The sequence below is a fragment of the Ovis aries genome, chromosome 5 (genome assembly GCF_016772045.2).
Source record: "Ovis aries strain OAR_USU_Benz2616 breed Rambouillet chromosome 5, ARS-UI_Ramb_v3.0, whole genome shotgun sequence".
NCBI lineage: Eukaryota > Metazoa > Chordata > Mammalia > Artiodactyla > Bovidae > Ovis > Ovis aries.
Window position 1 is genome coordinate 18,481,483 of NC_056058.1, and position 21,101 is coordinate 18,502,583.

Below are 21,101 nucleotides of genomic sequence, written 5' to 3' on the forward strand. Positions count from 1 at the left end.
TGCCCGCAGCCCTCCAGGGTCCCACCTCCCTCGGGGTAAGAGCCCAGTTCCTCCCTTGGCCCACGAGCCCCTGCACGACCTGCCCGTGCCCTCCCTGCCTTCCCTTCCTCCTTCTCTTTCCCTCCTTACTCTGCTGCAAGCAGGCCTCCTCGCTGTTCTTCCAGCAGCCAGGCACAGTCCTGCCCCAGGGCCTTTGTACTGGGCTGTGCTCTTTGCCTGGAAAGCCCTTCACTGGGACTTCCCAGGTAGCTCCGCTGGTAAAGAATCTGCCTGCAATGCAGGAGACCCCGGTTCCATTCCTGGGTCAGGAAGTTCCCCTGGAGAAGAACATGCATCCCACTCCAGTATTCTTGCCTGGAGAATTCCCATGGACAGAGGAGACTGGTGGGTTACAGTCCATGGACTCACAGAGTTGGACACACTGAGCAGCTAAGCACAAGCACAGATCCCTTCACATCTTCCAACATATTATTCACATGCCACCTTCTCAGAAAGGCCTTTGCTGAACAGCCTGTCTGAAATGGCCACTGTTTCTTCCCATGCCTCTTTTCCTGGCTGTTTGTTCACAGATTGAGTCGTGGTGATAAACGCTGTTCTCCTCCCTGTATACGCAGTGCCTAGGACAGTGCCTGGCACACAGTCTTCAAGGCATTTCCATTCCACTGATGAGTGAGTAAATAAAACTGGAGGATGATGTGGAGAAGTGGGAATCGGGTGAACGGCTGGTGGGAACATGAAAATAAGGTAGCTGCTGTGGAAGCAGTCTGGTGGTTCCTCAAACGGTTGACTGTCGCATCACGGTGTGACCCAGTAGTTCCACTTCTCTTTACACCCAGTAAGACGGAAAGCCGTCTCGAAGAGGCACCTGCACACCGGTGTTCTCAGAGGCATGATTCACGGCAGTCAGAGGCGGAACATGCCTAGCGTCCACTGACAGGCAGATAATGGATAACACGGTGTGGCCCAACCACACCACTGGAATGATTCAGCCTTAAAAAGGAAGGTTCTGACACCTGCTACACCATGGATGAAACTGGAGGACACGATGTGCAGGGAGAGAAGCTACACACAGAAAGACAAACTCTGATTCCACTCAGGGGAGATCCCTACAGATAGACTCCATAGAAAATACGGTGGTGGGGGCTGGGGGCTGGGGAAGAGGTGGGGAGTTATTGCTTAACAGGGAAGGAGTTTCTGCTTGAAGTGATGAAAAGGTTTTGGAGACCGTTAGTGCTGCTGGTTGAACAACATTGCGAATGAAATTAATGTCAGTGAATTGTACATTTAAAAATGGTGAAGAGGGGCTTCCCAGATAGCTTGGTAGTAAAGAATCTACCAGCCAAAACAGGAGATGCAGGTTCAATCCCTGTGTCAGGAAGATCCCCTAGAGGAAATGGCAACCCACTCCAGTATTCTTGCCTGGAAAATCCCATGGACAGAGGAGCCTGGTGGGCTACGGTCCACAGGGTTGCAGAGTCAAACACACTAGGCATGCATGCACGACCTGATCGTGTAACAAGACCTGTTGCTAATGACCCATTGGAACACAAATAAAATCTGATTTTAAAAATTGTAAAGATGGTAAGTTATATGTGTATTTACCACAATATATGTATTTTTTAAATTTTTAAACCAAAAAATACTGAGAGATGGGAAGGAGATTACTGGCCCAACATCTTGGTTTACACAACTGGGTTAGGGGAGGGGCACATATTTCCAAGAGCATCCATGAATGGCCAGCTGGGCCCAGGGAAGGAGGCACACCTCAGGCAGCCAGGCTGTGGTTCCACAGCTGAGACCCCAACCTAAAGGTGACAAGACCCCTCCCAGCCGCATGGGAATCCGGTGACACCCTGGGGGCCTCAGGGCTCCTCTGCTGCGCACCCCTCCTCAGCCACCAACAGGAAATAAGCCAGAGGGGGGCCACGTGTTTAGGAACAAAATTTATTCCAATTTAAAACAGAATTCATTTCAGGAGAAAGGTATGAAAAGTCAATTTCCACCAGCTCTCTCTTGATTAAGGGGTGTGGGCCCCAATGCGGACGCGCTGCCTGGACATGGTCGGCTCCAGCAGCCCCGGGAGGCCGGCACTGAGCTGACCACCCGCCCCTCAGCCCGCACGGAAGATACATGCATCTCAAATGACAAAAGGTTTAAAAACAGCATCTTTATATAATATTCTTTTTTAAATAGATTAAGGTTTAAATTGTCTGAAATCAGTATTGTTTAATATACAAGCAGGCGAGGTTGCCCCCGCCGGCCGCAGGGCTCCTCACGCCACTGAGGCGTTGGCACTCGGAGGGCAGTTCTGCTGGGTGACGTGACATGGGGGTAGGGGCTGGCACTCAGGGATGCACCGCAGAGGTGAAGTTCATACTGGGGGCGAGGAGGGCCTAAAACCTGCCACCCCATTCTCCCGGCACGGAGGTGGGGCCAAGTTGGCGGGGTCCCAGTGGGCCAGACGGGGAGGTTTGGCACTGCGGGGCCAGGCCTGCCCTGGGATATTGGCACACTGACCTCTCGGGAAGTTAATACTCTGGGTGCACGTCGCCCACCCCGCCTTCCCCTCAAGAACCCAATCCAGTTCCCTGTGTGATGTGGGACTGCGGGAGCCCACCGCCAGCGGCACCACCTGTCCCCCCCAGTACACATCAGGGCTAGGGTACAAACCCCACACATGGGCACATGGCACAAAAGAGGGCCCTTCCGGCGATGACACCAGGGGAGAACAGGCCAGGAAGTGTGCCCCCCATCCCACCCCAGGCCCCGCCTATCAGGAGTGCAGGGGTGGGGTGGGCGGCCACGGTGGGGGTGGAGCCGGGACCGGCTAGGCGGAGCTGGTTTGCCTTCTCCCATCATTCCTCTGCAGGGATCCAGGGCCGCCCGAGTGCTCAGGTGTAGGGCCCAGGTGCGCTGGGCAGGTGCGAGCCCCACCAGTGGGCCACTCTCTGCACCTTGGTGCAAGAAGCCAAGCACACAAAACCAACCACCGCAGCCTTTGGTCCATGCCTTCTCCCAGAAACCCACCCTCAGGCCCTCTGGGAGGTACCTCTGTGCCTGGCCATGGCCGTGGCTGTGAGCAGGCCGAGGACCCACCTCCGGCTGCCACGAGCCCGAGGTCTTGGTTCTGGGCAAGGTGCAGGGCAGTGGGCACAGCCCTGACGGCCATGGACCTGCCAGGCGACCCTCCCTCTCTCTCTGCCTCCCGGGGACAGACCTGAGAAGATTCTGAAAAAGTCCCCACCACACCCCCACTGCTTCCAAAACAGCCACAAAATACAACAAAATAAAGAGCGACTCTGGGTCCCTGTGGGCCCCTCAGTGTTGGGGTTGGCTCTGGAGCCCAGAAGCGCTCCCAGGGGGGCTGTAAGCCCCCCTCCCTGCAACCCTGACCAGAGAACCCGACGCACCTGGGCTCCCACCCCGGGGCTCCCACCCAAGGCAGGACTGCCAGAGGCCCTGGGCTGCAAGTTTTGTTTCCTCAAAAAAAAAAAAGAAAAAAAAAATGGTTAGGCACTTCCCAGGGCGGGCAGCGGGGGGCGCCACCCACCCCCACTTCTTGGAGTCCGGCGCAGAAACAGGGCGACTGTGGTGAGGGTGTCAATAACTTAACACGGGAGGAAAGAGAAGCCCAGCCACTGCGTCTCCGCGGCTCCGAGATCAAGGGGAAACCGGCCATGTCCTGCGACCCGGCGCCGCTGCTGGTGCCGGGTCTCCTCTCTGCCTGTCTGCTGTGGGTTCTCTGTTTTTTTTCCTTTTTTTTTTTTTTTTTTTTAGAAAAAAGCAAGCCACAAGTCAAGGCCAGAAAAAGGCGGCCTCTGCCACTGACAAAGACGAGAAGGTGCACGAGGTGTGTAGGAAGAGAGGTGTACGTCCCCTGATAACTGTGAAATAAAAACCATTTGTTTAAAAATATGAAACCCCGACTCGTGGGGCGGCTGGCGACCGGCAGGCGGCTGGCAGGAGTCCCGGTCACACCAGGTTGTACTCCTTCAGGTTGAGCTGCAGGATGGTGTCCTTGACAGCGGCGAAGACGAAACGGATATTCTCAGTGTCGGTGGCGCAGGTGAAGTGCGAGTAGATGATCTTGTCGCTGTCTGGGTTCAGGTCCACGAACATCTTCAGAATGAACTCCCGGGCGGCCTGCGCGTCCCGCTGGGGGCCTGGTAGGGGCGGGGCAGGGTGGGGTAAGCAGGGGTGGGGGAGGCTCTGGGAAGAGGTCCCCGTCCTGGCCTGGGGTCGGCCCCCCCTCACCTAACCTCTCACTCATCTCCACCCGCCTCCTCTTCCCACCTCCCTCACTCCTGCCTCACCTCTGTGGATTCGGCCCACAGCACACCCCACGCTAGGGCACGTGTCAATAACACACCTCCAACTACATCCCTGGCCCCCACACTCCAGAGCCTCCTGTGCTCACCCACCGCCCACCCCAGCCCGGAGCCCACACTTCCGGCCCCACCCAGCCTGCTGGCTCCACAGGCAGCATCTCGGGGGACATGTCCTGGAACATCTGTGACACTCCTTCCTTCCCTGCCACCAGCCAAGGTGGGAGTGGTGGAGCTCTGACCACTCCCCAGACCTCCAGGGGTCTCCAGGTGGGAGGTGGGGATGGTCCTGGGTTCACCTGCATCTCCAGTGCCCCCCACCTCCCAGTGCCCAAGCCTGGGGAGGCAGGGGACACACCAGTGAGTGGTGACCACAGGGCACCCCCTCCCGCGGACACTCCCCTGGGGGACACCAAGGTCTCCCACCCTCCAGGGTCCCACGAGGCACCCGTGAAGCTTAGCCACACTAACTGTGCTGTGGCCTCCCTACGGCCTCTGGAAGCACTCGCCCTGCACCACAGACCAGGATACCAAGGCCCAGAGAGGGTAAGGGATGGCTGGCGGGGCGCCTCACCGTCGAACTCTGGGAAGTAGTCCACCAGGTGGGAGTGGAGGATCTTGTCCTCCAGCAGGTCTTTCTTGTTGAGGAAGAGGATGACAGATGAGTTCTGGAACCAGGGGTAGGTGACGATGGTCCTGAACAGTGCCTTGCTCTCCTCCATGCGGTTCTGCGGGGAGGGTGGTAGGTTGGCATCAGGCCCCCCAAAAGGGCCTGTGGCCCACATCCCCAGGCTCAGCGCAGGCCTCACCTCGTTGTCTGACTCCACCAGCACTTGGTCGTACTCACTAAGGGCCACAAGGAACATGATGGACGTCACGTTCTCAAAGCAGTGAATCCACTTCCTCCGCTCAGACCTCTGGCCCCCCACATCCACCATCCTGCACAGCGGGGCACACAGGCTCAGTACTAGGTTACAGAAGACACTGCCCCCACAGCAAACCCTGTCTCCCCCAGGACGGCTGCATTGGCCAGAGCCACGAGGACCCCCTGATGGCATCAGAGCCCGTCCCTCAGTCATCTGTCACAGGCAGCAGAGACCATCAAACACTGGAATTCCCAGCCACAGCAAGAGCTAGCCCGCTGCTTCTCTGCAGAGGCTCAGGGACACTGATGCTGATACCGGCAGGCTGAAGGCAAGGGTTGGGGTGGGGTGAGGGGGTTGGGGACATGCCGTGACCGGTGACAGGTCTCTCTTTCTACTTGTGAGTTTCCTAAGTTTTCTATGACAAGGAAACACTACTTTTAAAGCAGACAGTGAGGACAGCGGCCTGAGAAGGTAGGGAAAGGCCAGGGGGCAGCTCCAGACAAAGGCCATAGCAGGTGCAGGGTGGGGGCCAAAATGAGGCAGTGTGATGAATACCCGGGATGTGGGGTTTGGGAGGAGGCGTGCCACAGGCCCCATCTGTGCCCTGTGGGGCTCTGCCATCCCAGACTCTATCAAGAATCTGAAAGAGACCAAAATGCTGAACTCTCACCAGAAGATGTACCCTCAGGCATGGGTAGGGTGATGCCTACAACTTCTGAGGGCCATCAGGGGCTCTGATGGTGAAAAAGGGTGAAGGGGGCAGGCAGGGGGACCCGAGGTTCTCTCCCTGTCCCAGGAGCCTTCGCCTGAGCAGTAGGGTCCCAGGGGGCAGAGTTGGGTCTCCAGCCAGAGGGCACCTCAAGGTTAACCTGACAGAGTTGGCTGGCACTTCCAGGTGCAGGGCAGCATCTGCCAGCAGTGTTGTCTCTGGGCCCCGACCTGGGGAGGGCTCACCCAGCAGAGGGGACCCTGTGAGGTGGTGGCAGGGAGGGAGGGCTCGCAGCCACAGCAGACTCCCCCCGCCGCCTCCCCCCGGAGCCTGGGCCCTGGTTACAGTTGTACAGCCTCATCTGGGAGTGGGGTCCTCTGCAGGCATCACCGGTTAGGACACAGTCACCCCAGAGCAGGACCCTGAACCCAGGGACTGGTGGTGTCACCGTAAGAGGGAAATGCGGGCAGACACGGGAAGGAGCCACATGATAACGGCAGGGAGACAGGGCGATGTGGCTACGAGCCAGGGAATGCCGCAGGCAGCCAGCACCGCCAGAGCCAGGAGGGGTGGGGCAGGTGACTCCCACGCCCTCGGGGGTCCCAGCCCTGCTGCCACCTTGACCCCAGACAGCTGGTCTGCAGAGCTGCGAGAGGACACATTTCTATGGTGTAAGTTGCCCATCTGTGGTCATCTGTTATGGCTGTCCCAGGAGACACGCTTGGCTTTGCCGCTTGGCAGCTCTGGACAAGCTATGATCTCATGGAGTGGCAGGGCCTGTCCTTGGCGACAGCCCTGAGTCCACTCTGGCCACACAGCCTGCAGAACAGGGTTGCTGAGGGGCCTTCAGGTCATTCCACTGCCCAGAGCACCCCTGCTCTGGCCCGGACTCCAGAGCCCCCCACCCACCTGCAGGCACCCACATCCTCCTCCGTCTGAAGCCATGCTCCCCAGGCCGCCTCCGTTCAGCCCCTGAACGCCATAAGGCCCTGGCTCCCTGGGAAACCTGGGGACAGCTCCAGATGACAACCCCTCGCTGGCGGCCCCCCCGGGACCCGGGCACCTGAAGATGATGTTCTCCAGGTCGAAGGGGTACTCGATGATGCCCGTGGTGGGCACGCGCACCCGCAGCACGTCCTGCTGGGTGGGCAGGTAGCCTGAGGTGGCAATGCGGTCCACGTCCGTCAGGTAGCTGCAACACAGCAGGGGGTGGGCTCAGGCAGGCTGGAGGGGCCTCCCTCCACTGTGGTCTCCCTCCACTGCCCTGGGCCCCTGAGTGGCTGGGAGGGGCCGAAGCAGCCCAAGTACTTGGGACAGAATGGACAGGGACGAAATGAGGCCGCAGGGAAGGTGTGGGATAGAGCCCCGTCGGCTCTGGGAGTCAGCTATCAGGGCTGGGGATGGAGTAGGAGTTCCAAGAGAGACTGTGGGCTGGAGGGGTAGCTTTTCAAAACCAGGCCTACTCCTTTGGAACAGTTTTAGCTACACAGAAAAGGGGCAGAGACAACAGAAGCCCCCGCAGATGCCGCCTCCCTGGGTGAATCGTCCACATCTGTCTCAGCTGAAGAGCAGCATGCAGACAGCATCACCCAACATCTTGTCCACTCCCCTCCGCTGTCCCCAGGCACTGCCCTAGCCCCACTCACTACTTGGTGAGGTCCAAGAGCTGGTGCTCACACTCCCCACCCCGTCCACACGCCCGCATCCCCTTTCCCAGCCTTCAGCACACCCCAGCCCCACTCACTACTTGGCGGAGTCTGAGAGCTGGTACTCGCGCCGGCGGTCATAGCACTCCTGGATGCCGGGGTCGTTCCACAGGGTCTTGATGGCGCTCACGTACCGGTGCTCGAAGGTCGTCACCTTTTCCACATCCACCTCCCGGATCAGGAGTGCGTTGGCCTGCAGGGGGAGGGGTAGGCAGGGGGGACACACAGTGCCAGTGACCGACTCGGAACCATCGACTTCCATTTCCCATGAACACAAATCAGAGCACAGTGACAGACAGTGACCGTTCCCCAGGGCCAGATCCCCAAAGCCAAACTCAGGACAGGAGCGGCTCCCAGGAGCAGGAATGCCACATGCCTCAGTGCCCAGATGCCAAGGAGGGGACAGTAGGCTCTGAACAGGATGGAGGAACAAACACCGCAGAGCAGAACAAACACCGCAGAGCTCCCAGGTTCCCTGGTCACAGGAGAGGAAACCAAGGCGGAGAGCTGCTGCTCTGACCCGGGAAGAATCTGCCCCGTTTCCGGGCATACGGCTCTGGAAACCCTCAGGGTCTCTGTACTCGGTGCACAGCTGGGACGGGGCTGGGGGCCAGAGCCACCTACCAAGGAGCGGAGGCTGGGTTCATCGAAGCGCCCGCTGACTCACCCCTCCAGGATGAAGCCTCCACACAGACCCTGGAGTACAGGGCCTGGAGACCCCCTCCTCAAGAACTGCTGCCCAGAGAATCACACATGTGTGCACCATACACACATGTACACACTGGTGTGCACACACACAACGTGGGGCAGAAGGCTCTCAGGAGACCCCCTTCCCCTTCAGCCCTGTGCTCAGGGCGGTCCAGTCACACTCAGCTGAGTGACTGCGGAGGAGACACAGTGGGATGGATCCCAGACAGGGAGTGAGGGGCCCCAGCCTGGGCTCTGGAACCCAAACCCTTGCCCTCCCAGTCACGGTGCCCAGCCTCCAGTTTCCCCTACAGCCATGTCCTTCAGCGCCTCCCACTTCTCAGCCTAAGCCTGGAGAAGCAACTCCAGCCCCAGAAAACCTGCCTGACTGTGGATGCACGGGGATCAGGGACCAGACGTCTGTTCCTGCAGCCACACTGTCCCTGCCATGGATGACAGGTAAGTGAGCAGGCATGGCCTGTGCCGAGAAAGCTGCCATTTAGAGACAGGCCTCTATCCGCTGATCCCTGTTCCAGACTCTGCTGGACTTCATGACCAAAGGTAGACCTGGAGGGGCCTCGAGTGGAAGTGATCTTAGAAATCAGAGGGTGAGAGGCTCCAGCAGGCCCCCACACTGGGCCCCACAGCCAGGCTGGCCAGGCCCCCAACCCATCACTGGGCTTCTACGGTCCCTGACAACAGCAGGCATCAAGGCAGGAAGATGCCAACATCCAGTGAACTGGCTGTCTGAAGCCTCAAAGTGAAGGGATTAATGTAAATAAACCCTATGGGACATATGTGGAGGCTGGTGCCACTGTCAGCCTGGGCAACTCCTGGGGTTGAATGAGGAGTCCCTGAAAATAGACCCACAAAAGGAAAGCCAAGGGAGGCGGCCAGCAAGAGACCACTGTGATGCCCAACTAGGAGAACACCGCTCGGCCAGCTGGGGGGCAGCAGCTCCAGAGGGCAGACCAACAGGGACCCTGGACTCCACACTCCACTGCTGGGGACACACCCAGGAGAACGAGGATGCGCACACAACAGAAACTTGCACACGAACATCTCAGTGACATGTCCGAAAGAGCCAGAAAGTAGAGACAACCTCGTGTCCCTCAACGGATGATGAATAAACAGCTGTGGTCCATGCACACACAGAGCATGACTCAGCCACAAAGAGAAGCCTTGGCACTCGCTACCATGTGGACGGACCCTGAGAACATGACGCTCAGCGAGAAAAGCAGACACACAACACACAGGGTGACTCCACCGACGGGAAATGTCCAGAACAGGCCGATCCACACAGACACGATCCACACAGACACGGAGGTGGGTTCCTGGTTGTCAGGGGCTGGGGCAGGAGGATACAGGGGTGGCGGGGGGGGGCGGTTGGTGCGGAGGGGTGACTGCTGATGGGGACATGGTTTCTTTCTGGTATGATAAGAGTGTCCTGGAATTAGAGATAATGGTTGCACAATGCCATGAATATGTTAAAAATGAGTGAAATGCACACTGTAAGTGGATGACTTCATATGTAAATGTTCTCAGTAAAGCTATTACAAAAGAAAGAGGAAGGGTCCCAAAGGTCCGATTCCGCACGCGGAAGGCCTGCTGGACAGGCTGTGAACGGCTGCAGGATGCACAGCAGCACTGGGCCTCACCTTGTTCTGCTCGTACTTGTAGAGGATCTTCAGGGTTTCCATGGCGCGGATCATGGCCTGCATGGCGGTGAAGATGTTCTGGTACACCAGTTTGGTGAAGCCCCGCTTGTCCTCCTCTGAGTAGCCCGCCCCATGGATGATGCGCATCTGCTTGATGAACGTGCTCTTCCCGCTCTCGCCCGTGCCTGCAAACGGCCCAGTGAGACCCCAGCCCTGGAGCCCCACCCATGAGGGGGCAAGGCGGGGACACGCCTGGCCTGGCCCGCTGCTGCCCCTAGAATCAGGCGTCCTCCCCTGCACACCCACATCTACACGGGGAGCCAGGGAACCGAGCCTCTTAGGAGGTCAGGACGATGATGTGGGCAGGGACAGGAGGGGAGCGGCAGCTGCACCTGCAGCAACTGGGGTCTGAATCAACTCCGGCCGCAGCCAAGGAACCCAAGGCTGCAACAGTGAAGTTGGCCTCTCCCGGACGCCACCTGCTTAACTGCGGGTGGCTGCAGGTTCACTCCCAGGTCCCAAGCACCCCTGTATGGCAGTGTCCCACCAATCCCTAGCTGCTCCTCCTCCATAGCTTCCAACCAGAACAGCTTTCCTTCGGGGCATGAGTTTGGCATCTTGCGCACCTCAGGGAGGGGCGCTCAGAGGCTCTACCTCCTGAGAGCTGGGGACCAGAGTCAGCTGCAACCCCCGAGAGGGACCCCGGGGGCCTCTTCGTCCTCCCCTTTCTCACTCAGTGCACAGCGTGCGGGCGCCAGCCCCACCCGGCCCCACGGGCGCCAGCGCTCCCCAGGCCTCTCCTGCTTCAGCCCCTCACTGCCCTGTCACCTCTAAGCGGCAAACCCATCTCCCCACTTTCATTCACCCCCAAGTACAGCCACAGCAATTTTACATTTCAATGTGTCCAGGAATCTCTGTGACACCTCCCTCGCAGAGCCGGAGCCTGATCCCCCTTTCCAACCCACAGAACCAGACCAAGGACAGCCTGGCACTGCGAGACAGTCCCAGAGGGCACTGGGCTCCCTGGTCTCTCTGGGACTCTCTCAGGGGCTGGGGGGTAGCTCCGCAGGGGCCCACATAGACAGGAGCCGTGTGAGGGGCCATGCCGGAACCCTCTCCTCAGAACCTGCCTATGGTTTTCGGCTACTAAGCTACAGGGTGATTTTACTGCACAGCAGGAGAGAACGCTACACCCTAAGGACGCACTGCCTCAATCCCTACTTGATGACAAATGCAGGTCCCACTCACCCATGGACCGAAGGCCCAGGGCCCCCTTCTGGGGACTCAGAATCCCCCAGACTCACCCCAGCCCACCTGCCCAGGCTCATCCTCCTCACCCTGAGTGGCCTGTGCCCCTCACCCTGACTCGGGGGCCTGGGCTGCATGCTCTCCACATACTGTGGGGCTCACAGCCACCTGTGCCATGGGCAGGGGACAGGAGCCCCCCTGCGCTGGGACCGATCACCATGCTTGCGGGGGTCTCTCTCAGGTATCTGTTGCCCGCCTCCTTGCTCAGGCGGGTTCCTGGGGAAGAGACAGGTTCTGAGTGCCCCACATTGTGGTCTGAGTGACCACCTTGTCCTGCAGCAGGAGGCCCTCCACCTGCGTCTGAATAACTGACTGCAGGAGGCCCCATGGGGAGACCCGAGACTCAAGCTGGACAAAGAGGGAGCCTCATGCAGCCGCCCTTTCTAGGATATCCATCAAGGCCCTCGGTCCTTGTCTGGTTCTGTCTCCAAGTGGTGACTACCCCTATGCCACCCTTCGCCTTCCTATCTCTGCACAACACCAACCAGGGCCAGTTGCCCACTCTCACGAAGGCCCCCCAGTTCTGGAGCAGGAGAGGATGACCCCACACCTTCCCGAGAGATCCACGAACCATCATTGCACGGGGTAGGGTGGGGGTGGGCAGGAGGTGGTGGCACACAGGAGTACCATGTCCAGTGCGGTCTCCTCTGGACCAAGGTCCTCCCAGCACCGCTGCCATTGGGCTCATCACAGGTTCTATGAGCTGTGGAGCAGTCTCCTTGCCCCCACCCTCTTGATGCCCCTACCCTCAGTGAAACAACCATGGATGTTCCCCAACAGGGCCCAAGGTCCTCTGGGGGCAGGATCGCCAGGGTAAGAATCACTGGTTTTGATAAAATTCTACTGTAAAAAGATACATGCCCTGCTGGTTGTCTGGACGGGTTTCTCACTGGAAACACCAGACGGTGGCCACTCAAGCCCAAGCCCCTGCAGGCCGCAGGTCAGCCAAGGTAGAGAGGGCAGCCTCTTGTGTTGAGGCCCCTCAACTGCAGGACAGGCAAGTGAACCACGTGAGTGCGAGGGTGCCAGGAGACCAGAGAGCGCTGCCTCTGAGGCAGACATAGCCAGCATCTTCAGAACCGGCACCAGAGGAGTGAGCAGCCCCACACTGCCCCCCAAGGGCAGTGCCAAGCACCAAGGCTCACACACACCAGCACATGGCCTGCACCCAGAGCCAGGGACTGCGGGCAGGGAGTGACCACTAAGGAGCCCTGAATGCAGGCCAGAGAGCGGCCGAGGACAACAGGGATGGCCAAGGGGCCGACACAGACACCGCCAGTGGGACACGCCCCAACCGAGAAACGGAAGATGGACCCCAAGGAAGCTGGAAACACGATCAACCCTGGAGACACGGGGGGCCTGGATAGGGCATGTGGCCCAAATCCTGCCAGCGCAGAGAAGCCGCTGTGAAGACAGAGCCGTGATCCAGGCCAGGAGCAAAAGGCACTGGTGAGGTGACAGGGCGAGATGGCCTTGACTGGCAATCACGTCACAGTGCCTGTGCCGAGTCCAACACAGCTCAGGGCGCATCTCAATTAAACCAGGTAGAACACAGCAAAAGGGACACCGCGGGACCAGAGTGGGACATGGCAGCGTCACTTTGCCAGGAAGAACAGAGAAAAGCAAGGGGGCGGGGGGCGGGGGGCAGTGGTGGCCACAGAGGCCCCCAGGGACAGCCCCACCAGTTAACGGTTGTGTCAGCCATGCTCAGCGCCAGCCCCTGCGGGAGCCTCCACAGCAGGGCAGCAGCGTGAGGGGCGGGAGCCCACAGGCCTGAGCTTGGCCACAACTGTGCCCGGGAGGGGGAGGGAGGAAAGGGTCTGGGCGTCCCCTCCAGACACCCGTCTCCTAGGCCAACTCAGCCCACGTGCTGCCAACAGCCAGGCCCCAGTGCACCCAACCCAACGTCTATCTGCGCAGAGAAGTCTCTGGGCACAAGGCCCGCCTGGCCCTCACAGCTGCACCCGTCTGCTGGGGCTGATGCCCAGGTGTCCCAGGCAGCTCCAGCTCACCCTAGCTCTTTGTCAGTCCCTCCAGAAGATCTGGTCACTTGTGCCCTTCAGCTAAAAACCCTTCAACGGCTGCCTGCAGGGGGAAGAGCGAGGCCTCACAGCAAGACCATGGAGAACCTGTGCTGGCCTCGTTCCAGCCCTACACCTGCACAGGGGACGCACAGGGCACCCACAGCCACAGCACCCCCCTCCTGGCCATGCTCAGACCCCAGGCTTGCATCTGTGCATCCCTAGCCCTGCCAACAGGACAGGCCCAACGTTACATGAGGACTTGACCACCCACTGGGCCCTCCCCCGCCCAAACACCGCCCCAAATCTCTGCACAGAAACTCCAATTCATGTTTTCCAAGAAGCACTCCAGCACCCCCAACATCCCACCAGCTGGAGCCGGCTCCCTGAAGGCGGGGGTCTGCCTGTAGCCCCGCACCCCACGCCCCAGCCTAGGCCTGGCCCACAGAAGGCACCACACAAATTTTCCCTGAATGAACCAAAAGAACTTGGCCCCACCCGCGGTCTCGGCTCTGTCACACACCCCTCACCCCCTCGCCCCCACCCCGGGCCCTCTGTATCCCCCGTGGCTACCCCAAGAACACGTCAGCCCAGGCGAGGGAGGTCCTGGCTGCGGGGCCTGGCAGGGTCAGCCTGATGCAGCGGGCCCAGAGCCTGCAGGACGCCCTCTGGGCGCTCAGCGGCATCATCAGCCGCCTAGTCGAGAGTGCCTGGAGAAGAGGAAGAAGAGCAGCCTGTTCTACGAGGGAGGGAGAAAGCTACGGCCTGCCTGCCAGGTCGGCCGAGATCTAAGACCTCGGATTAGGAGGAAGTGGGTCTGAGCCCGCAGCCGCCACTCTGAGATGGGAAAGCTGGGGGCAGGGCCAGGGCTTGGAGGGCAGAAGGGAGGCGCTGGGCTGACCTCATCCCCGGGGCCTCTTGTGTGCAGCAGGTGGCCACTATCCAGCAAGAGAACATCAGCGTCAGAAGCTGGGGTTCAGGGCTGCCGCCTGGCCGTTCCTAACCCCTGGACATGGGCAGTGAAGCCAGGAAGCCCAGGAGCCCTGGCGAGAACACTGCCGGATATCTGCGCTCCTGAAGACACAGCCAGAAATCCTGTGTCAACAGGTCTAAGATCAAAGAAGGACTCCAACCTCATGGACAAAAAAGCGCAGACTCCTCGTATATGTATTCAAGGACAGCACCTGCGTGCTCCCCTTGTCCCCACTGGCCTATTCATTCATTCATTCACTGGTAGGTCTATCACCCCACCTCCCAGGCACAGAGAGGTCACGCAGCTTCACTGAGGTCACACAGCTGGTAACTGTCAGACCTCAACAGGCTCAGAGCTTCCGGCTTCATGTCAGTCCGTCTCCCCGTGGTGTGTTGGCCACCCAGGGAAGTGAGAGAATGCAGGAGCACCAGGAGGACAGTCAAAGGGCCTTGAAGACACCACAGCAGTGGTTCTGAGGCAGACAAGGGCCAGAGGGAGGACATGGGATGGGCCTTGGGACTCACCCCTTTAATCTGACCTCCACACAGCGGCTGCTAAGCCGGCAGGGCCTTGTCCTGCCCAGGTGGCTCCAGATGCAGGACACCAGACCCCTCCAGGCCAGCCCTACTCGTCCCCACATGCTGGCTCCCAGTACAGCCCTCCCTGAAGTCTGACTCTCAGAAGTCAGGAGAACTGCTGTGAGTTCCCCCACCCCGCATACCCACTGAGGCTCAGGAGCGACGGGGCGACCCACCTCGCATTCAAACTTCCCCCTCCTCGGGCCTTGTGAGGGCTCTGACCTTCCAGCTCTGGGCCTGATCAAGGTCCATGAAGCAAACCTCCATGGTGGGGGCTGGGATCAGAACAGGGCCTGGCTCTGAGGGCCAAGCTCCAGAGACCTCCCTGAGGGGCAGCGAGGCCTGCACAGCAGCAGTGGGACACCGGCCAGTGCAACACTGTGGATGGAAATGCACGCAGAGGGTGCTTCCCATCCGACGTATCGCTCCACCTGAATGCCCCATAGCCCTGCAGTCAGTGGGACACTGCCTTTCACAGAAGAGAAACCGAGGCTCAGGAGGCACCGGGGACCAAACCCCCTCCCAGGGGCACTTGGGCAAAGCATCAGGTAAGGAGGAGACAGCGCCTAGCACTGGCTTAGCACCACTGTGCACCAAGCACCTCGCAGGCATCACAGCCTTAGCCCCCAACAGACGGGCGTGGCAGGAGGCCCTCCACGCCCGCTCGCAGGAGGCCTCAGGCAGGTAGGAATGGTGAGCTGTCCTGAGTCACCGTCTGTCCATGCCCTGGAGCAGAGCGCCACCAGCAGTGGCAACAGGCCTCTGAGCAGGAAGCCTCACATACAGGAGAGATGTGAGGACGCCCAAGCCGGGGGCACCCAGGCATCCCCATTCCACCTGCCTGGAGGAACTGTGTTCAGTTGAGCAGAGCACCCAGCAAACGTCTCAGAGGCCTGCAGGGCTCTGTGCTGGCTGAGGGGTAGCAGCTCCTAGAGGGGGCACATCATGAGGGGAACAATGGGGACACCTTGGCAGCAACTGGCCAGGTGCCCTGCAGAGGAGAGACAGCGGCCACCTGGGAGACAAGGGGCTGGGGCATGGGAGCACAAATTCCTGCAGCCGGCAAGCCTGAGGCCGGGGTCCCAGTGCTGAGAAGCTGGAGTTCCACCAAAAAAATACCCCTGCACGTGGGCACCCCCAAAGCCCAAGGGACGCCCTGGACACCATGGTGTCCCACCACGGACACCAGGCCAACAGGCCCATGGCTCCCTGTCCTGATAGGAGAGGAGCCCTGCGGGGACCAAAGACGCGACTGCCCTGGGCTCCACACGTGTCCAGGCTCAGCCCAGACCAGACCCGCCCACCTGGGGCTGGACTTTGCCCCCAAGACAGTGTGGGGCAGAGGAGGGATAAGTGGGCTCCCCTCCCTCCTGCCAAGGGTCCCTATTGCAGCCACTTCCAATGTCCAGCCCCCAGCTCTGGAGCAGCAGTGACCACGGGGAGCAGCAGGGAGCAGGGGCCACCACAAAAATCAGAAAGTGAAACCTCCTGTGGTTAAACATCCGAGCAGAGCACTTCCTTGGGGCTCTCAGCAGCTCAGCCGAGGCTTCTGGAGGCTGGGACGCATCTGTGTACAGGAGTCGGGGCCCAGGGACAAGCCTGGAGGCAGCTTGGGGGCCCTGGGAAGGGAGAGTCCTGCCCTCCCACGCAGCACACAGGGCACAGAGAGGCGTCCTGAAAGTGGGTCCAGGCTCCTGCACCTCCAGGGACGGCGCCTACCTAGCTCTTAAGCCCCTAAGACACACTCAGGTGGGTTGCGAGGGGTGGCTGCAAGGAGTGGCCCAGAGGCGTCCAGCTCTCGGGGTCCATGGAGGACACACAAGGCCACCACTAATAGCCACGGCCACGTTCCACTCGTGCCTCAAAGCGGGGCAGGCACACCCTTCCCGCTGGGGCCACCACACCCCAGGCCGGATTCCGGGCCTTTCCACCGCCGCGGGCCGGACAGGAAGCCTGTGGAACTGACCGCCCTGCTTTATTTAGAAATCCCCGAGCCGCTCTGTTGCTCAGCTCCCAGAGCAGCGCTTCCCGCAGCAGGCCTCAGCTCTCTAGGGAAACCTGCTCTGAGGAGCAGAAACCTGGCCTAAGGGGTCTCCTCCATGGGTCTCCGCATTTGCCCCAAGAGGGGTCCCAGGAAGTGAAAGCCGGCCAGCCTGCCTGGGACCCCCGCCAGGAGCCTCTACCTGGGCCTCGGGTCTCTCTTGCAAAGCAGGAGAGCAACGCTGAGCCACGGGGACCTCAGTCTACCCTCTGCAGTGCCCCCCCACACCTGGGGGTCGCCTGTTCCCCACCACAGACAACTGTCCACAAGGACACAGCCAGGAGTAACAAGACCAACCAAACTGAATCATCACCCACATTTGCAGACATACTGAGTGTTGAGTGCAAGCACATATGTGGCTTTGGACCATACAAACAAGAACAGTCACTTTTTAAGCATCCAGACACATGACAAAACAACCTCCACCGACCACCACCAGCTCTGTCACACACGCTGTACTCTGCGTACTGACACAGCGCAGAGATGATTCCATAACACAAACAGGGGTGACCCTGCTCTCAGGCGACACAGGGCCAACGTCCACGGACGTCTGTGGTTGTCAGGACCTGGGGTGCTTCTGCTGTTGAGTGGGCGGGGGCTGCTGTTCAGCATCACCACCCCCCACCCCACCCCTCGCAGCAGGTTCCCTGGACTTCTGCCCCACATTTACAGCCACCCTCCTGGGGTCATTAACCTTCACCTTGGACCTGCAGGCACTCATCTTCCTATCTGCCCCGTGCCTAGGACTTAACAGCTTCCTGGGCGGGTGCAGATACCCCGTCCTGACCCTGGACACACTCCGATCCGCTTCAAGGCTCCTCGGCCCAGGCCCAGCGAGGGTGCAGGAGTATAGGCCGCCAACCCACATCCTGGAACCCCAAGTCAGTTCAGAGCCTGGGTGCACACAGGGCAGGCGGAAGCTCACGCAGCCCCCAAGTAAGGTCCTCGGCCTGGTAATGGTAACGTGCCATAACTTCCAAACACACCTCTGAATAAAGTCTAGCTCTACTGGCAAAAGCCAGCCTGCACCATGCTGTCCTCGCAGGTGCCACTTCTTACTTTTGACTGCAGAGGTAAGTCCTCCAACAGCCCTTATTTGGGGTGACAACACTGTGTCAACCACCAGACCGACCAGGTCCCTGCAACAGGCGTGCCATGGGGAGACGGAGACTGGGAGATGGGTCTCCCTCAGGACGGGGAGGAGGACCAAGGCTCCCACTAGGACTAAGGAGAGGGTCAAGGAGTCAGCCAGTTCTGAAAAGCTGCCCAGGTTCCTTCAGGGGCTCCACCCACCCCACCCCCAAGAAGAGAGGAAAGGCTGTCTTTTCCCCTTCGGGCTATACTCCACTGGGAAAGGAAGGGACACAGGTCTTCCTGGCGGAGGGAAGGGAGGTGGAGACCCACCTGAGGGAAAGGGGGGTCGGGGGGGGATGGTGATATGTATGTGTGTGTGTGTGTGTGTGTGTGTGTGTGTGTGGAGGAGGACAGGCCCTGTGTGCAGGGAACAGGGCTCCACCTGGTGGGAAGAGTCGAGAAGGGATCCCGGGAAGCAAGGGTGCGTCTGATGGATTACAGCCCAAAGGTCTGGTCCCAAACAGATGCTAGGGTCAGCAAGGGGGCACACCTGGCGGGGTAGAGACAGGGGCCAGCCCAGTGCAGGGAGGGGGCTGGTCTCATGAGAAGGGGCAGACCCTCGAGGGTTCTGGGGGCCAGGCCTGGAAGTAGAAGCTGTCCCTGCAGGGATCGGGGGTGGACAGCCAAGACAAAACTGATCCCAAAGGGTCCAAGGGACCCCAGCTGGGTAGTTGAGGCAGGGGCTGGCCTTGCAGGGACTGGGACCTGCCATGGGCAGCACTGGCACAGGCACACCCCGAGGGTCCATGGCGTTGATGTGGACAGGAGAGGCAGAAGCAGGCCCCTCTGACGTCAGGGGCTCAACCAGACACATGTGGAAGGGATGGGGTGGCCCAGAGACGGACAGCACAGGTAAGGAGGGTCTGACCCCAGACTCGGGCCCTGCACAGGTGGGTAGACGCTGACGCCAGGCCCGGACCAGCAGCAGAAAGCACAGGTGGGTAGGCGCTGACCCCAGACCCGGCCCATAGCAGACAGCACAGGTGAGTAGGCGCTGACCCCAGATCCGGGATAGCAGCGGACAGCACAGGTAGGTAGGGGCTGACCCCAGACCCGGGCCCTGCAGAGGACTGCACAGGTGGGTAGGCGCTGACCCCGCGGGGGTCGACCCCGCCCTAGACAGCACGCAGGGCCGCCCCGCCCGCCCGCCCGCCTGCCCGCCAGCACGCGCATCGCCGGCCGGGACCCCGCAGGCCCCGGCCCCACTCACCGAGCAGCAGCAGCTTGAGCTCGCGCCGGGCGTCGCGCTTGTCCCGCCGCAGCTGCTTCTCGATCTCGGCGTTGATCCGCTTAGACTCCTTCACCTCATCGCTCAGGCAACACGCCATCATGGACTCCAGAGTCATCGTCCCGGCCCCGGCCGCTCGCCGGCCGCCCCCGCCGCCGCCCCCCGGCCGGCCCGGCCCTGGTCCCGAGCCGCCCCGGCCGCGCCCGCCCGGCCCTCGGCGCTCGGCCCCCGGGCCGGCGGTCCGCCTCGGCCGCCTCCGAGCGCCGATCCCCTTCGGCCGCTGGTCCCGCCCGGGCGCCCTCCACCCGCGCCGCCACCGCCACTACCGCCGCCGCCGCCGCCGCCAACCGCAGCCGCCGCGACCGAGCGACAGCGCCTCACAACCTAACCCGCGAGCGGACAGCGCCGACGGGCGGCCAGTGCGGCCAATGGGAGTGGGCGGTGGCCCGCGCGCCCGCCGCGGGGGTGGGACTAGCGGTCGGGCTGGGCGGGGCGTTGCGCGGGCGGGGAGGGGCGGGGCGAGGCGGGCGCGCCCGCGGGTTAGGTTGCGCCGACGTGGGAAGGGGGACGCGCAGCCGGGAGCTGGGCGGGGCCGCCCGGGATTCTGGGAATGTGGCGGACTCGGCTGGGCCGACCCGGGTGGCGGGCTCGGCTGCGCTCGGCTCCGCTCGGCTCCGCTCCGACCGGCGGCCCGCTTGGCCCAGGAGCATGGGGCTTCGACCGGTCGCTGCGGTCGCAGGGCTGAGCGAGCCAGGCCCCACGTGAGACACGCGGATACTAACCCTCAGGGCCTCCCGGGGCGCCCTGGCATTGCCTGACCGGAAACAAAACTTCCTCTCATCCGTTCTTGGAACAAGCATTAATGGAACGCCACATGTATACCAGGCTTGGGCTTAGTATTAATACAGAACCTGCTAATATGCCAGGTATGGAGCGAGCGTTAACGGAGTACCCGCTGTATACCAGGCATTTACCAACCATTTATGCAGTACCTACTGTATACCAGGCATGGACCAGCTTTTCATGTAGTGTCTACTGTGTAGCTTGCTGCAGTCCATGGGGTCGTAAAAAGCCAGACAAAACTGAACAGCGACTGTGTAACTAAGGATTACCAGGCAGAAAGCAGTGTGATGCCTACTGAAAGCTAGGCACACACCATGCATTAATGCAACACTTGCTGAATATCAGGAATTAGTGAGTTGCCTGCTGTATTCCAGGCAGGGAGCAGGTACTGCAGGGTTGATTTTCATGAGAGCATTGCCACACCCATTCATTTACGGAGGTTGGCCGCTTTCACCCTGCACCAGAGCAGAGTTGAGATTTTGCAGCGTCACTAAAATATTTACTATCTGGCATCCTCCGAAAAGAGATCTAGGACGGGGCCTAAACACAGTAGGTGCTCAATCCATGTTTGTTTGTTTTTTAAGCTTATTTATTCTCATTTATTGCACATCTACTCTATATCAGGCTAATAGGTAATTAGAAAGAAAAAAAGGATGTGAATAAATTGAAAAATAAAATAATGAGATTCAAATTAAATATGACCTTGCTGTCAGCAACAGGGATCTGGAAATCACACAAATGGGAAAGACATAGTTACAGCATCAGATAGAAAAATTCATTCTTGGAATTGTTTAAAAAAATTTATAAACAAAAATACTATAAATAAAGACACTGGCAGCTCTCACATGTTTTTTATCTGACAGTTTTTTTCTTGACAATATTCAGCAAACAATTGGCATTCAGTTAGGACTACTAACTGATCAATGCAAATGAACTCCCTCAAAACTGGGTGCTACGCTGCAACTACTTCTCAAATGCTACCTTTACTCTAAGGTGGCTGCGCTGATGTGTCTAACCCTCCTAC

General features: G+C 60.0%; 1 protein-coding gene across 1 annotated transcript; it reads right to left on the bottom strand.

Annotated features, from left to right (window-relative positions):
- Nucleotides 1-1,930: 1,930 nt before the first annotated feature.
- On the bottom strand, nt 1,931-19,383 carry GNA11 (G protein subunit alpha 11). The gene is made up of 7 exons (XM_015095900.4): nt 19,217-19,383; nt 9,952-10,136; nt 7,645-7,799; nt 6,964-7,092; nt 5,135-5,264; nt 4,900-5,053; nt 1,931-4,163 (listed from the first exon to the last, which is right to left on the bottom strand). The coding sequence occupies exons 1-7, from the start codon at nt 19,350-19,352 to the stop codon at nt 3,973-3,975; spliced, it is 1,080 nt and encodes a 359-aa protein (XP_014951386.2). The 5' UTR covers nt 19,353-19,383; the 3' UTR covers nt 1,931-3,972.
- Nucleotides 19,384-21,101: the final 1,718 nt, after the last annotated feature.